The 15,695-nt window shown below is 39.3% G+C and overlaps 1 protein-coding gene across 1 annotated transcript; it reads left to right on the forward strand.

Moving 5' to 3' along the window:
* The first annotated feature begins 13,278 nt into the window (after positions 1-13,278).
* Positions 13,279-14,929, forward strand: LOC129777801 (leucine-rich repeat-containing G-protein coupled receptor 4-like). The gene has a single exon (XM_055784286.1). It carries the CDS (start codon positions 13,303-13,305, stop codon positions 14,713-14,715), a length of 1,413 nt encoding a protein of 470 aa, XP_055640261.1. The 5' UTR covers positions 13,279-13,302; the 3' UTR covers positions 14,716-14,929.
* The last annotated feature ends 766 nt before the right edge of the window (positions 14,930-15,695 follow it).

A 15,695-nucleotide genomic window follows, 5' to 3' on the forward strand; every position in this document is an offset into this window, starting at 1 on the left:
TTATGTAAACACAGAACTCCAATTACCATTCCGCCCGTTCCTGTCTGATGCTTAATTACTGCCCTCGCCAACTACTGATTGTGATTATAAATCATGCTGCTCTCGGATGGTGTTGTGTACAAGCAACAACAGCAGCAGCAGCAGCAGCAGAAACTGCAGAAAGTCAGCTCCGCCCAATGCAAGGATATCTGATTCTGCTTGCGGCGAATGACCGGCTTCTTCGCATAACCGGAAAAATAAACAATCAAGACTTCACTAGCCAAGCACGATAGACGATAGAAGCTCGAAAGTGCTCATATGAATATCGGCTAGCAGCAGCAGAATGACTAATGTATCTTCGAATAAACCCACATACACCATCCCGATAGCTGCAGCCTTCGCTTCTCTTCCACTATAAATGCGCTATGCCAGAAGGAAAGTTGAAGTTAACATGTTGAACAATCATTTGTCTTACTTTAAATAGTTCGCGTGGATACTAACTGAGGAAACATATTGCCAAATACCCTCCCATGGTCTTTAATGGAATTGGATAATAATAAGGATAGTTCTGAACAAGTAGTGTCAATTTTGTGGTTCTCAAAAAGCTATGTACAAAATCATACATAACTTTTTTTTCGAACAGACACTCAACTCTGTTTGTGATCAACAGTGTTTTCAAGTGTTTTAAAGTGCTTACAATGTTTTGAACGTGTCCAGATTAACACGAATTAAAATTTTAAGGTGGCCGTACACTGTTTGTCCGGAGGTCAAATATTTTACAGTTTTTGACATATAATGTTTGGTTTGAATTTAGAACAAGCTCTATTTTGTTTGTCATTATGTAATTAGCAACATTCCAAACAATGTTAAACATCGAACTTGGAAAAAAATCAGAAAAAAGCGCACGTTCATGGGTTCAATCGCAGAACTGTTCATTGATTGATCTTCTAATCTACCCTTTAAAATTATTTTTAATATAAAATTTCAGTACTTCTAACAAAACTCGACATTATAATAGCAGTTTATTTTCAGACAAATCTCGTGCAAGATTTTTCATTCACTTTCAAATAACATGTTTCTCCGTTACATGGAATAAATGTTTGATACTGAAAATATGGTACAATGAAGACAGCCATAAATCGGACAATTTATTTCTCAAGTTTTGCTCTTATCAACACATCCGGCGATCCATTTTTATTTATATAGATAGAAGACGATATAGGAGTGCGTTTTATCACATTAAAATCTATTTCCACTTTCGAACGAAAGTCGATTTCGTTACCGCAATCATAAAATGGACTAACAACGCTTGTCAATATGTAATTGTAGAATACATGCGAATTGGATTTTTCGAATTTTCCCATTTTCCTTCACAGTTTTCCGAAAATTTTCAATTGCCATGTTTGGTTGGAATATGTGTGGTTGAAATATGTGCATTATTTTTATGCGACCCTCTCTTCTTTCCAGAGGCGGAAGGGGTGTCATACCATCATAGAAACATTTCTCGTACCCAAAAACCATCACATCCCAAATTTGACTCCATTTGCTTGATTAGTTCTCGAGTTATGTAGAAGTTTGTGTTTCATTTGTATGGCAGTCTCCATGCTCTTAGAGAGGGGGTAGGTGTGTCGAACTAGACCCATTCCAGCGTGACGTGACTGAATCTTCAGTTGGAGAATATCTTGCAGTTGAATTCGCTTGTTGCCCGCCTAATACTTTTGTGACGTGACAACACCTGTCTTTTTGCGGGTTCCAACTTTTGAACATTAATGTTGTATTTTCAGTTCCGTTTCAAAACATACAAATAAACTTTGTTCTATGATTTGTCAATGAAAGATGAACGTAGATTCCTGTATACTCAGTTTTTCAAAAAAACTCGCCTAAAAAAACCGCGTTAATTGGAAAATCCGCGTAAAAAACTGCGCTATTTGGAAAATCCGCGAAAAAACCTCGTAAAAAAACCGCGTAAAAACACCTTGGTGTAGTGTCAAATGAAAGGTGTCATAACGCTGACAATTTGATAATATGATGATTTTTTCTGGCTCTTTTCATTCTAGCGTTTTAGTGCCATTTTACGTTTTCATTCCTTCAAAACGGAGAAGAAATATATTCGACCTGTGTGCAAAATGAGTTCTATGTTCTTTTAGATTGTGAAACATTGCGAAACAAGGTAATTTAAATTGTTTATGGTATTTTCATCAAAATAAGCTATATAAATTAAATCTGTTACCTGTAATACACGGTATGTCTTTGTGCAACTTACCTCGAAGCGCTCAGCGAAAGACTGTCGAACGAAGATATGTTCGGCTCGTGTGTGCTTCAGAGCGTTGATGGTACGACGGCTCTGTACAGTTGCGCTTGCTACGGTGGATGATGGTACTAACCTTATTAAGCTCTATTCGCATTAGCGTTTCATATGCCACACATCTTCCCCTCTCTCCAAAAAAAAGAAAGAGTTAAAAAAAATATAAAAATTGAAAGTTATTGCAATTCGATAAGAATATTATCTAAAGATGAATACAATTTAGAACGGGACTCCAGAAAGCTTCTCTCACCAAGCTCTAGCGAATATTGCAAAGACCTGCTATGTTACATTCATGGATGAAAATTAGCTTCAAGTAGCACTAAGCTAAAAGTAGCTTTTATTTTTTTTAATGACCGATGAGCGTTTTTGGGGGATGGATTAACCTTCTACTTGATTACTTGGTGTTTGTGCTTTTTCTTTTGACTTTTGTGAGTAAATAACAAGGAACGAAGTGAAATGAAACAAACACTGTGACGTCCACAGTTTGTTATGCAGCAAATTATAAACAAATGAATTTCTTCCACGAGAGCACCGAATCAAAAATATGTATGCTATAAATCACGCTAATCAATTGTTTCGTTTCAGGCTTATTAGAGATTGATGATCCATAATACATAATATTCACTGGTCAACCGAACGTACGTACTGGAAACCGCTATAGCCTTTTTCCACGATTGGAGTCTTCCACTGCCTTGAATGCTACAAATTTACGGATTGATTTTTCGGTCATCGGGCACGTGATGCTTTTTCCAAATGATACACTCTATCCACCTGCGTTATTTTTCATTTTATTGCTCTGTGAAGAATCAAGTTTCCGCTTTTCAATGACGGCATATCCTCTAGAGAGTGATTGACACGGAACGATAACTGCATAATCAGAAGACTTGCCTTTGGCAAACATGTAATTCATCCAAAGAGGGGAGCTTTCGTCACCGTTATAATATGCGTTCTGATATGCAGTAGACTGGCCTAACAGCAATATATTACCTTCTGGGGCAGCATGGAATGTGGTGACCTAGAGCTTCACGAAATAATTTCATTTCATGAGCATACGATCGCTGCAGCCGATGACATTGGCATCATCTCGAGTATCGATGAGAAAATCTAAGGGATTTGCGGATTCGATAGTGTAGGTGGCTTTTGCTACTTCCAAATTGATGGAATTTCAACGGATTATTGGTAGTGCAATAAAAACTTTTTCGTTAATTATTTTTTTTATCCCATTTATTTATTTAAGGCTCACTAACATTTAAGCTGTAACAGAGCCGAATTTTTAATCGTGTACATGTCACATGGTTATCATATATCTATAATTAGCACATTACACAGTTACCATTCGCCAGTATTCCTTCTATACCATTACATATGGTACATTCACACAGTAGCCATTTAGGCGTAAGAGTATTCTATCTGTTCTTCCATTATCCAGTTGGACCACCGGACAGCGGAGACAGTTGAATGATCATTGTTGGGTAATTTATAGAACAGCAGCCCGATGTGTCTTGCAGAGCAGAGCAGTTGTATGGATGAATCGATCTTATTTCGACCGTTGATCGATCTCCATCGCTGATGATTGTTGCGTGGACGTAGCTATTCTGTAACAACACAAAGATGGTCAATGAGGGTCCTGAGTTTTTCGTTAATTATATTGTTAATTATATTTCCTTCGCTTTAGGATTCCACATCGAAGCGCTTTGTGGCCCGTTGTATAATTTGTTCTATTCGACTGCAGTATGTTTGTTTGTTTGCGGGTTCTGGATGAAGGATAAATGAACGATGGAACACAGCAAATTCTGATGGAAAATATTGTTGCACCTTGGAAGCGCGTTCGCCGTACTTATGTTTTCAGAAATGATGGATTTTATGTTGCTGGTAGACTGAAATTTCCTCTAGATTAGTCCAATTGATTTTTAGTTTAGTTTTAGTTTTTGTTATAAAACCGGCTTTGCCTTTCGCGTCGTTTCATCGTCGATCTTCATGGTCTTTCAACCAAACTTTCTGCCGTTTGCTATGGTCCGAGTCTTTCGGAAATGCTGTTGTAGAAATTAATTATTTTGACCAGGGCCTTGGCAACACTATCCCAACCAACACAATTTGAGCGTAGACAGCATAAAGCTAGGACTCGCACATTGTTTATTGTTTGGAGTCAATATTGATGCAAATATGCTCAGGATTTGCAATGGCCTGTAGCCAATGATTACGTTGTATAGTTTTCGGATATTTGGATACCCATCCGGACGCTTTATTTTGCGATTTGCGAATAAAATACTGCAGCAGGATGTCACGAAGCACATTTTGTTTAATTTTAGGTTATGATTTCTATGTTCATGATTTTCTATGCGGGCTATAAGGCGGCCGTCGTAGCAACCCCTTGATTTTGACCTGCAATATGCAGCAGACAGTATTAGTTGTGAAACACTGGGGCACCAGCTTTCCTTTAGAAAGGCTGTATGTGGAGCTTTCGATAATTAAGGCATTTTGTTGCTAGGCAATTCAAGAATAGCATTTAGCTATTTTATAAAGTGCAAAAACAATCCACTTTTGCTGTCGTATTGCAGTGATATTAAAGCGGTATGAAACAGTTCGCTCAAACTTGCAGTTTTGCATTTTTTCAATGGCATCGTTTTGAAACAATTGCAGCAGATTTTCATTTTAGCAACGGATTCGTTTTGTAACGATATTGGCTATTGGCAACAGATTCAGTTTTTTTTTGCATTTTCATAATGGCGTCGTTTTAAACGATTGCAGAATATTTTCAGCTTTGCATTTTCACAGAGGCGTCGTTTTGAAACGATTAAAGCGCATCTTCCAGCTTTTCACTTTCGGAATAATTGAGCGATGCGGTTGTCCCAATCCGCTTGCTATAAGCGTGGCATTTTTATTAGAAAATAAATCAGCTTGCGCATGGAGGATTCTATTCGGTTCTTTTTTTTAAAAAAAGTGGCAGGATCGCCAAATGTGCAACTTACCTCGAAGCGCTCAGCGAAAGACTGTCGAACGAAGATATGTTCGGCTCGTGTGTGCTTCAGAGCGTTGATGGTACGACGGCTCTGTACAGTTGCGCTTGCTACGGTGGATGATGGTACTAACCTTATTAAGCTCTATTCGCATTAGCGTTTCATATGCCACACAGTCTTTATTTGGGAAAAGTCGGGGTGGTCTTAAACCGACCTCCAGTTTTTATATCGTGATTGTTTAACACGTTCATTCTGGCGCTTGCCATCAATGGTTAGCACAATCCTGGTTCATCTAGTGGCGCTCACTACAAGGGGAACGAATTTGATAGCAATATCAGAAATTTTGGTGAACTCTTTGTATGCTTTGTATGCATTCATATCTGTGCAAGGGCGTTTATGTTTGCGTGTTGAAGATGACTTTAACTTTAACGTTGACTTTGATCGTTGATTTGCGTGTGCATTTGTATGTGCACTTTCTTTGTATGACTCCACACACGTCGCTCTAAGGCGAAGTTCTTTCCACTCAAACATTATCTCCCTCTCACTTAAATCCTATCTCTCACTATCAAACATTATTCTTTTTTTTATTCCTCTTCGCGTACCCATGGGTATATGCCAACATTACCATTCACGATCATATTGTGGGATTTCATCCCATTCCCGTTTTTTTATATCTGTTTTTAACGAACCGGAAGTACCATCCTTGATTCCAAAATGACATCGGAATACGATATTTGAGTTCCGCTGGTAAGCCCATATCGTATGGGGTTTTCATATTTTTTTTAGAATTTAATACTATCATCAGCAAACCGGAAGTTGAAATAAGATTATATTTTATATTATGGAATCTACGCCCATAAATTGTTGGTAAAACATAGAAGAAAGATTATTTGTGAAACGGAGCTATAAATAATTAAATTAATCATAAATGTTCAACAGTCCGAAACAGCAAAAAGTCAGGTGTTGCAACGACACTAAAGTATTTGACTGACAACAAGCCACAATCTAACTATAAAATATTCTCCAACTGATGATTCTTGTTGGAATTATTCTTAAGTTTACTATAACATCGTTTAATTTTGTGTGTTTTATTCATGAAGACGCAAAAAAAAATGTTTGTAGTGAGTCAAAATGTTGTTACGCCACACTAGAATGGATCGTATGCCCCTCCCTCTTGGAAAGTTGGAAGGAGTGTTGAACCACCTTTGAAATGTTTCTCGTCCCCTAAAACCTTCGCATGCCAACTTTGGCTCCATTTGCTTCATTAGTTTTCGAGTTATGCAGAAGTCTGTCTTTCATTTGTATGGCGGGTCCCTCTTAGAGAAGGGGTAGAGTGTCTAACCACCGTAAAAACATTTATTGTGCCCTAAACCCTCCACATGCCTATTTTGGTTTTATTTGCTTGATTAATTCTGGAGTAATGCAGAAATTTGTGTTTCATTTGTATGACATTATGGCAGCATACCTCTCTTTCTCTCACACCGAACGTCAGCTTGGAATTGAACAGAAGAAAAAACTAAACGATTCCAAGTAGGGATCGAACAATGGTCGGCTGAAATGCAAGACTGTTTTACACGACTATGCTATCCACGTAGCTACTGGTGCTGTTGCATAAATGCGTGATATCATTACTCCACATTATAAAATGAAGTTGGATCTTAAAACTATACGTGGAAAGTGTTTTCTAGTAGTAATAAGGGGAGCATAAACGGGAACCTGTATCCTTTTCAGTAAGGGGCTGTGTATGTGGCGAAGTATGCGAAAAGGTTTAATGTGTGCTTATTTGCAATGTGTCTCTTGTTTCGTTCTCTCATATTGCATTTATATTGTTATGGCATATCTATTATACAAATGCTGTACAGTATGGGAGGGTTGCATAATTGTTGTTATTTTAAATGTCATTTAATGTTATGAATCAGGATGTCTAAACATGTGCATTTTCGTGTTCATTAAAGAACTAAGGGAATAATCTACTGATGGTGAGAGATCCAATATTTCATTTGAAATCCCTTCCATTTTATGGTTGTCAGAAAAACGTTGCTTCTCGCTAGTCGCTATGTTTGTATCAACTGGGTCCACTTTGACTGTATAATATTATCAATTTTTTGCTGATCATTCAAAACGAATTCATGCAACAAACCTGGCTGTTTGTACCGTTAGTATGATCTGATAAAAGTAGAATGTAGGTTAAGAAATTTTTGATTGTTTTCTACTATTAACTATTTTCTTTCTTATTTTTATATTCAGTTCGGTTTGACTGAACAAATGTCATATATGTATATGTCATCCATGTAGTTCGCGAATGCGATCGGTGCCATCCTCTTTGCAAACAAAAGCGTCTAACAGTAGAAATTAATGTTTCCACGCGCAGTATAAGTCGGCGAATAAAAAAAATTTCCTAAATTGGTTCAAAAGCGTGGCTAGTAGCAATAATCAGACTTTATCTCCACAAATGATTCACCATCCAGTAACCCAGAGCTCAATCCATGTAAACCGATGCGGAAAATATCAAATTGAGAAGGAAATGAATCCATTCTTACCGTTTTCTTCATCTGAGAAAACCTTATAGAAATCATGTAGAAAATTACATCGAAAATCACTCCCAACGAAAATTATTTTTCTTATTTTTTTTAAAGCATGTAACAAATGTAAAACTTGCATGGTAGGATTCTATTGCCTATAACTATTGCATTTCTATTCTTGCTGGTTTACGAGAAAATCAGGCGGCTCAAATTGCCCGGCAGGCGCGTTTTAGACACATCTCCTCTACATTTCATTTCGTAGACAATATATTTTCGTCATCCTTTCCGTTCTTTTTTGCAACATCAGCAAATGACGCAAACATCGTTAACTCTAAGTGCTGTACAGTATGGGAGGGTTGCATTCATTAATGGAAAAACACGTTCAGAGGCGATAGCTCGGGAAGAGACCTGTGATGTCTACATGGTTCTAAAATACTTCGATGGCACGTCACATATGGTTTTGCTAAAACATTTCCTCAATATTTTATTAAATTCAGATAAATTTAGGCTATGCAAACAAAAATTATTAAGACAAATCAAGGAGATTGTGTAACGTTATGACTTCTCGCTGATAAATTCTGCAGTATTCGGTGGTACTTAAAGTGGCCGTACATTGTTTGTCAGGAGGCCAAATATTTGACACTTTCTGACAAATAAACTTTGGTTTGAATTCGGCACAAACACTATTTTGTTTGTCACTCTTTAATTATCAACGGTACCAAACAATGTGTAACATCGAACATGGATGAAAACTAGATTGAACTATTTGACGTAACGTAACCATGTGCCGACTGGTTTTACGAACAGATTGGAGAAAAAGGGTATTCAATGAATGAATATTTGCTTGTCGTCTTTCGGGTCGAATATCTTTGATCAAATTTCATCTTTCAATAAGTGTCAAATATTTGGCTTCGGTCAAACGGTGTATGAGCACCCTTAGACACATGCATGGGTTCTGGTCGTAGTGTAAACATTCTGCACAACAATTGACTGATCCGGTGAGCCGATAATTGATTTACGGCCGGCGAATGCCCCTCGCATGTAGGAATGAATATTGATTAAGTGCACTGCGAGATGCGTGCAACACGTCGTGATGCATACTGCAAATGCAGCACCGTAGCGGACAGCTAATGTTTGCTTATCGTAATCACATTCGAAGCCGGTGAGCCTTTGGTAACAGCAACCCAGGAGCGCTTGGAGCCCATGCAATTATATGCCAATGGTAAAATCGATATGTTGGAATTGGGAGGGAGGTCTATTGTAAGTAGGATGTTAGCTAACATCCGTTCAACAGCAGCTCGCGAGCGGGACATACACAACGGTGATGGGGAATACAATGACACTGGAAATTAAATGCAAACTCAAGTGTTGATTAGATTACAAATTGGGAAAATATTCAGTAACTTTGAGTTAGTGACTAGTTTACCATGTGCTGGATCGGACTCAGTTGAGTTTTTTTTCGAGAATCTCAATGAGTGACACATCATGACTTTGACCTTCTCGTTTTGATTTTCATTCAACAATTCAAATTTTGTACAGTACTTCTCAATTAGAATATTAGAGTTATGATAGCTCATAGCGGCCATCATGTTCCTGTAAATCACACAGTATTGAATGAGTGTTTCTTTACGAAAATTTAATAGTAATAACATTCTTTTCGGTGCAATATGCAATATGCAATAAGACGCACATTACACAGTTAACATATTAGGCTGTCAAAAAAGTCCTGTGGTATTTCCGCGAGGTGTCGTTGTAAGTGCGTAGTTCTAGTTGTATTCGTTGTATCGAGTCATACTATAGCTTGTTGGAAAGGTATTTTTGCGCGCTATAATATAGTCCTTGATAGTGTTTTGTTTGGTTAAGTTGTTCGTGAGTTATAGTGTCGCAAATATGGTGCAAAATAAAGAGAAAATCCGACATATTTTACAGTACTACTATGACAAAGGCAAAAATGCATCTCAAGCTGCCAATAAAATTTGTGCAGTTAATGGACCCGATACAGTTTCCATTTCCACCGCACAACGATGGTTTCAACGTTTTCGTTCTGGTGTAGAGGTCGTCGAAGATGCGCCACGCTCCGGAAGGCATGTCGTCGAAAATTGCGACAAAATCGCTGAATTAGCCGAGAAAGACCGGCATTGTAGCAGCCGTAGCATCGGCCAAGAGCTGGGGATATGTCATCAAACCGTTATTAACCATTTGAAGAAGCTTGGATTCACAAAGAAGCTCGATGAAGCGCAAACGGTCGTGGTCGAAGCCCGCTGAAGCGGCTCAGACGGTGGCCAAGCCCTCATTACCGGCCAGGAAGGTTCTGCTGTGTGTTTGGTGGGATTGTCAAGGAATAATCTATTATGAGCTGCTTGCCTATGGCCAAACGCTCAATTCGGACCTGTACTGCCAACAACTGGACCGCTTGAAGGTAGCACTCATGAAGAAGAGGCCATCTTTGATAAACAGAGGCCGCATTGTCTTCCATCAGGACAACGCCAGGCCACACACTTCTTTGGTGACGCGCCAGAAGCTCCGGGAGCTCGGATGGGAGGTTCTTTTGCATCCGCCGTATAGTACGGACTTTGCACCAAGTGACTACCACCTGTTTTTGTCCATGGCGAACGAGCTAGGTAGTCAGAAGTTAGCCATAAAAGAGGCCTGTGAAAATTGGCTATCCGAGTTTTTTTGCCAATAAGGAAGCGAGCTTCTATAACAGAGGTATTATGAAGTTGGCATTTCGTTGGGAACAAGTCATCGAACAAAACGGCGCATATTTGACTTAAAACAGATGATTGTAACTAATTTTATGAACAAATGAAAACTCAAAACAGCCTTTTTTGACAGCCTAATATTAAGGACCGCTCACGAGTTTTCTTCGTGTTTCGCGTTCCGTCTGCTACGGATGGTTCATGAAATAAGCCGTATTTTCAACATTTGATTATCAAATTCTTTGTCTGCCAAGAATCCAGCGCTTACCGATGCCTCACCTTCGTCTCATCCACACCAAAGGAACCGATCTCATTCGTGGAATCCGAATAAATGAAGCGTATAAGTTTGCCCCAAAATGTGCGGTCTCAGGCGTATATCTTACAGGTTTCTTTGTGGTCCTTAATATGTGAGGATGGATTACAGACAGTTAAGTGATCCAATAATATCATGTAATGGCACTCACAACTATCCTAAACTGAAATCATGTTACTTAGCATTTTTGAACTACTGATTGTTTTGGGGCTACAATATGCCTAAAGTTTATGCAAACAAACCAGCAACTATTAATAAACTTGAGGCTGACACTCGAGCCATAAAATTACAAGACAAAAATTCAAAAGAGGGGTGGGTCGAAGACATGCCGATGCCGATGGTTTGCGTGGTTGTGTAAAGCCACTGAAGATGGTTCATGGAGTATTCGTTGAGATAAATTACATCAGGTAGTATGGAGTCCAATGAGAATGTCAGAATGAGAATGTTGGTCAGTTGATTCAGTAGTGGGAGATGTGACGAATGGTTGGAATAAAGACTGGACTCGTAAAAAATGCGACACCTTTGTTTTGGGTGTTTCTTTTTATCGCGTGGGTAAAAATTAATGAAATTTTGGGTAATACTAGTTTAGAGTGTTATGTTTATGTGTGCAGAATTTTATCGCGATCTGTCAAGTAGTTTCCGAGATGAATTCGAAACAAGAAGAGCTACGTCAGCAAATCTTGAACACGGTGATCGATAATCTTGGTCAGTCGCCCAGATGGGTCGGCAAAAGGCTTGGAATCCACCGTTCATTCCACCGTGTACCGCGCTGTGAAGATGTTCCGGGAGACGAAGACCATCGAGCGGCGCGCTGGAAACGGTCGAAAACCGAAAACGGAATACCCAGAAGAGGCGCGGAAGATAAGGCAGTACTTTAAGAAGAACCCGAACCTTTCCACCCGAGACGTGGCCAAAAAGGTCAATTCGTCAAAGTGGTTCATCCAGCAGACAATGAAGCGGGCTGGGCTACATGTTTTAAGGTCAGGAGGGCGCCAAACCGGACTGACAAGCAAAACACGGTGACCAAATGGCGTGCGCGGAAGCTGTACCGTGAGTGGCTGGTCAAGCCAGGCTGTCTCGTCATGAACGACGAGATTCAATACATCAAGACGGACACCAAACAAATCCCCGGCTTCGAGTTTTATATCGGTACGTCCCGCATGGAGGTTCCGAAAAAGTTCCGGAAGAGAAAGACGGACAAATTCGCGAAGAAGTACCTGTTGTGGCAGGTGATCTGCGGGTGCGGACGGTACAGCAAGCCGTTCGTTACAACCGGCACCATAAACGGGCAGATTTATCGAGAGGAATGCTTGCAGAAGCGCTTGTTGTCCTTCCTCCGCTCTCGTCATAGTCCCACGCTGTTCCGGATTTCGCTTCGTGCCATTACGCCAAGCCTGTAATGGATTGGTACGAAGCGAAGGGCGTTAATGTGGTCCCGAAGGAGGCGAACTCGCTAAATTCACCAGAACTACGTCCGATTGAAAAGTTTTAGGCGATAATAAAGAAGAAGCTGAAGAAAAGCGGAAAAACATTCGAAATTGATGAAGCTTTAAAGAAAAACTGGGAGAAATTGTGTAAGGAAGCTGGGTCGCCCATGATTTCATGAGCAGTGTCAAGAGAAATGTACGAGTATTCAGCTTGAGGGAGGAAATTCAATAAATAAATAATGCCAAAACATATCTAATATATAGTTATTTAATCCCTGAAGATTTGAGAAGTAACCGATTTAAACTAAATTTTTGGTGATCATTTTTGTGTGTCTCATTTTTTTCGAGTACAATTTTTATGTTAAGCTATTCTATTGAAATATGGTGTGAATCGTATGGTTCGGCGTGTCTGACATGCCTGAAGGCATTCAATTGATTTGAAACAGTTAGTTGCCTGCAACAACGTTGCCTCAGCACCTACCATGGTTTACAGATCGTTTATAAACCAAATTCTGTCGCACACATCGCAAAAATGACCCTTCACGTTCCTGAGAAAACATTTCTCGAATTTACAGTCAGCACAATCAAAATTAGGGACTTAAAATTCCCTTTTTAACCCTTTGCGGTCGTTTGTCTTCTCACAGCCACCACAGGAAGAAATAATACTAAATACTTTGTTGAACGAAATAATAGTTTACATTTTTTCTAAACGAATTTCAATGAACTTTTTCACGAATGTATACAAAGTTTCTATGAATAACAGGTAACGGTACTCGGTACAAAAAATATTATTAGCGTGGCAAGATAAGATGATCTCTTTCAAGGGAAATAAATTCCGACCGCAAAGGATTAATATACGTTTTAATATTGATTTTTGTTAATATTGTTTTGTCTCCTAAGATGTAGAAGCACACTCAAACACTTTCTTGATTCTAGAAGCGTTTTATTTCTGTCAAAATTCCATTTAAAAATATGCTTCAATCATTCTTCTGCTATCACTTTCACGCTGCGATAAGGCTAAGCATCGCGTCTGTGTGATAAGGTCATGTTTCTAGCATTGGCGCAGTGTACCATTGGCAGCATCTCAGTTGAGTGTAATAATGGCTCCGCTGCGGTCCGCTGTTGTGCTACTGTGCGGAATTCTTTCCCTGGCAAGCATTCGGGTGAATTCGGCCGGTTCCCTGCAGAAGCTGAACTGCGAAACCAAACACCAGGTTTGCTATTTGAAGGATATTTACGCCACCGAAGAAGACAGATTCAAGGATGTGCACAATGGAAGTTTCATGGATTCGATCGAATTTGTCGATTGCCATATTCACACTCTACCCAAGATGCCTTTTGTGAAGAAGATTACAGCTAGAGCACAACACCTGGAGAGAATCGATGACAGAACCTTCTCAACCGTGAAACATCTAGATGTGTCCCATAACCGTCTAACAGAGTTCTCGGCGAGGGCCTTCGAATGGCCGGCGGAACTGCAAACTCTGGTACTGAGCGGGAACAATCTGCTGAAGGATTTGAGTGTTGTGAGTAGACTATCGGGACTGATCGATCTGAAAATGATGCAAATGAATCTGGATCTGACTCTCGTCGACAAGGAAATCTTCTCGAAAATGAGTCGACTGAAACGATTGAACTTAAGTGATAACAACATACAATCAATACCCGTAGGAATTTTCAACAAATTGGAATCATTAGAGAGCTTAGACCTTAGTCGGAATTCCATCTCCAGAGTTCACTCAGGTGCTTTCGTTGTTAACTTTCGGCCTATTGATTCCGAGCTAGAGACGTACCATCAATTTTCCATCAATTTGGCGAGTAATAACATTTCCATCGTAGAGAATGATGCCTTTCTAGTTGTAGATTCAGTGGATTTTACGGATAACAAACTGATTGGAATCGGTCAATCGGCTTTCTCTAATAAGTCCAACCTGGGAACGCTAATCATTTCGAAAAACAGGCAACTTAAGAACTTCAACTTCCTACAAAATCTACCCACGCTTCACACTTTAATCATGTCTGAAATGGACTTCACCTTCAGAGACATTCCTCTGCAAATATTCAGCAAGCTGGATCTGCTTACCACACTGGACCTGTCCCACAACAATATCGATCAGATTCCGATCGGGGTCTTCGCCGAGCTGTCCTCTGTGAATTTCGTCAATCTTCGCCATAACCGAATATGGACGATCGAATTCGGGACCTTCTCTATCCGTAAGTACGACCTGATCGACGAGATCGATTTGTCTTACAACCAGATCGAGAACCTCAACTACCTGGTGTTTGTGCCACTTAAGTATCTCCGAACGTTGCTCCTGCATGGAAACAGCCTCAACTATGTCAGTACGCATCAACTAAAGCGAAACAAAAGTTTACAGAATCTTGGCATCCAGAATAATCCGGTCCGGTGTGAGGATCTGATCGATCTGCTGGCTTCGTTCAAGCTGGTTCTCGACGAGAATGGCTTCGCGGCAAACGTGACCAACGTGAATGGTATCAAATGCAGTGCGTGATTCAAATTTGGCAGCGCACATGCATTGAACAGGGTGGTTTTATTCTGTTCGCATCTCTTCAATTCTGAGGATATGACCTTTACCTAGTGAGTTTGCATAGTTCCACAATTTATGTTGATCGAAAACAATCTCTGAACTCGGCACGAATGACAAACGTAAAAATATATCGTTGGAAGTAGGTACAAATGAGATACAATAAAGTTTTTTAAGGATATGGTTAGTTATCTTCAATTTCACGAAACTTAATTCAGTCCTTGTGTTTTTTACATTTTTTTACATTGTTTTACAGAATGTTCAAACCCTACTTAGTCTGTCCATCTGCATGACTCCTATTCGTTATTTCTTCTGAATAACAGCTTCACAATCAACAAATATTTAATAAATTTCTAAAATTCACTCTAAAACTGTTTCTATTGTTCCACCTTAAGGGATTATTCCAGTCTAGAAATTTGAAAAAAAAAAAAGACGGGTGGGTAATGTCGGGGACATAACCGGAGTGACGTAGGACTATACAAAGGGGACAGCTTTTGCTAAATATATATTTTAATTATATAGTTTTATTTTCTTCTACCTACCTATCTACCTGAAAAATGAATTACTTTACTGTTTACTTTTTATGAACATGTTGGGGGTTCTGAAAAGAACCTTTGGTGTTGTGTGTTTGCGTTTGTTTTTTACAAACTTGATTCTTGATTTTTTTCTAAAGGCTTTGTACTTATTAAATGCTCAACGCCGGGCATCTTTCGGCGTATGCATATATCGTACAATCAAAATGATGGCTGTGATAGGGAATGCATAGGTAGTCATCAACTCATTCACTATCATATATTTCATTATTGAGCACATTACCGTACCTTAAACTGTGGTTTCGGAGACGAATGAATTGTAAGATTTGTAGTATCCGTAAACAAAGTAAATAAAAATAAAAAAGAACTGAGGTTTTGGAGACGATCTGTTGAAAAATAAACGAACTATAAGAA

This window comes from Toxorhynchites rutilus, chromosome 3 (genome assembly GCF_029784135.1).
Source record: "Toxorhynchites rutilus septentrionalis strain SRP chromosome 3, ASM2978413v1, whole genome shotgun sequence".
Classification (NCBI taxonomy): Eukaryota; Metazoa; Arthropoda; class Insecta; order Diptera; family Culicidae; genus Toxorhynchites; species Toxorhynchites rutilus.

What these genes read in the sequence shown, in the direction of transcription:
- LOC129777801 (XM_055784286.1), top strand. Translation starts at nt 13,303, where the DNA reads ATGGCTCCGCTGCGGTCCGCTGTTGTGCTACTGTGCGGAATTCTTTCC.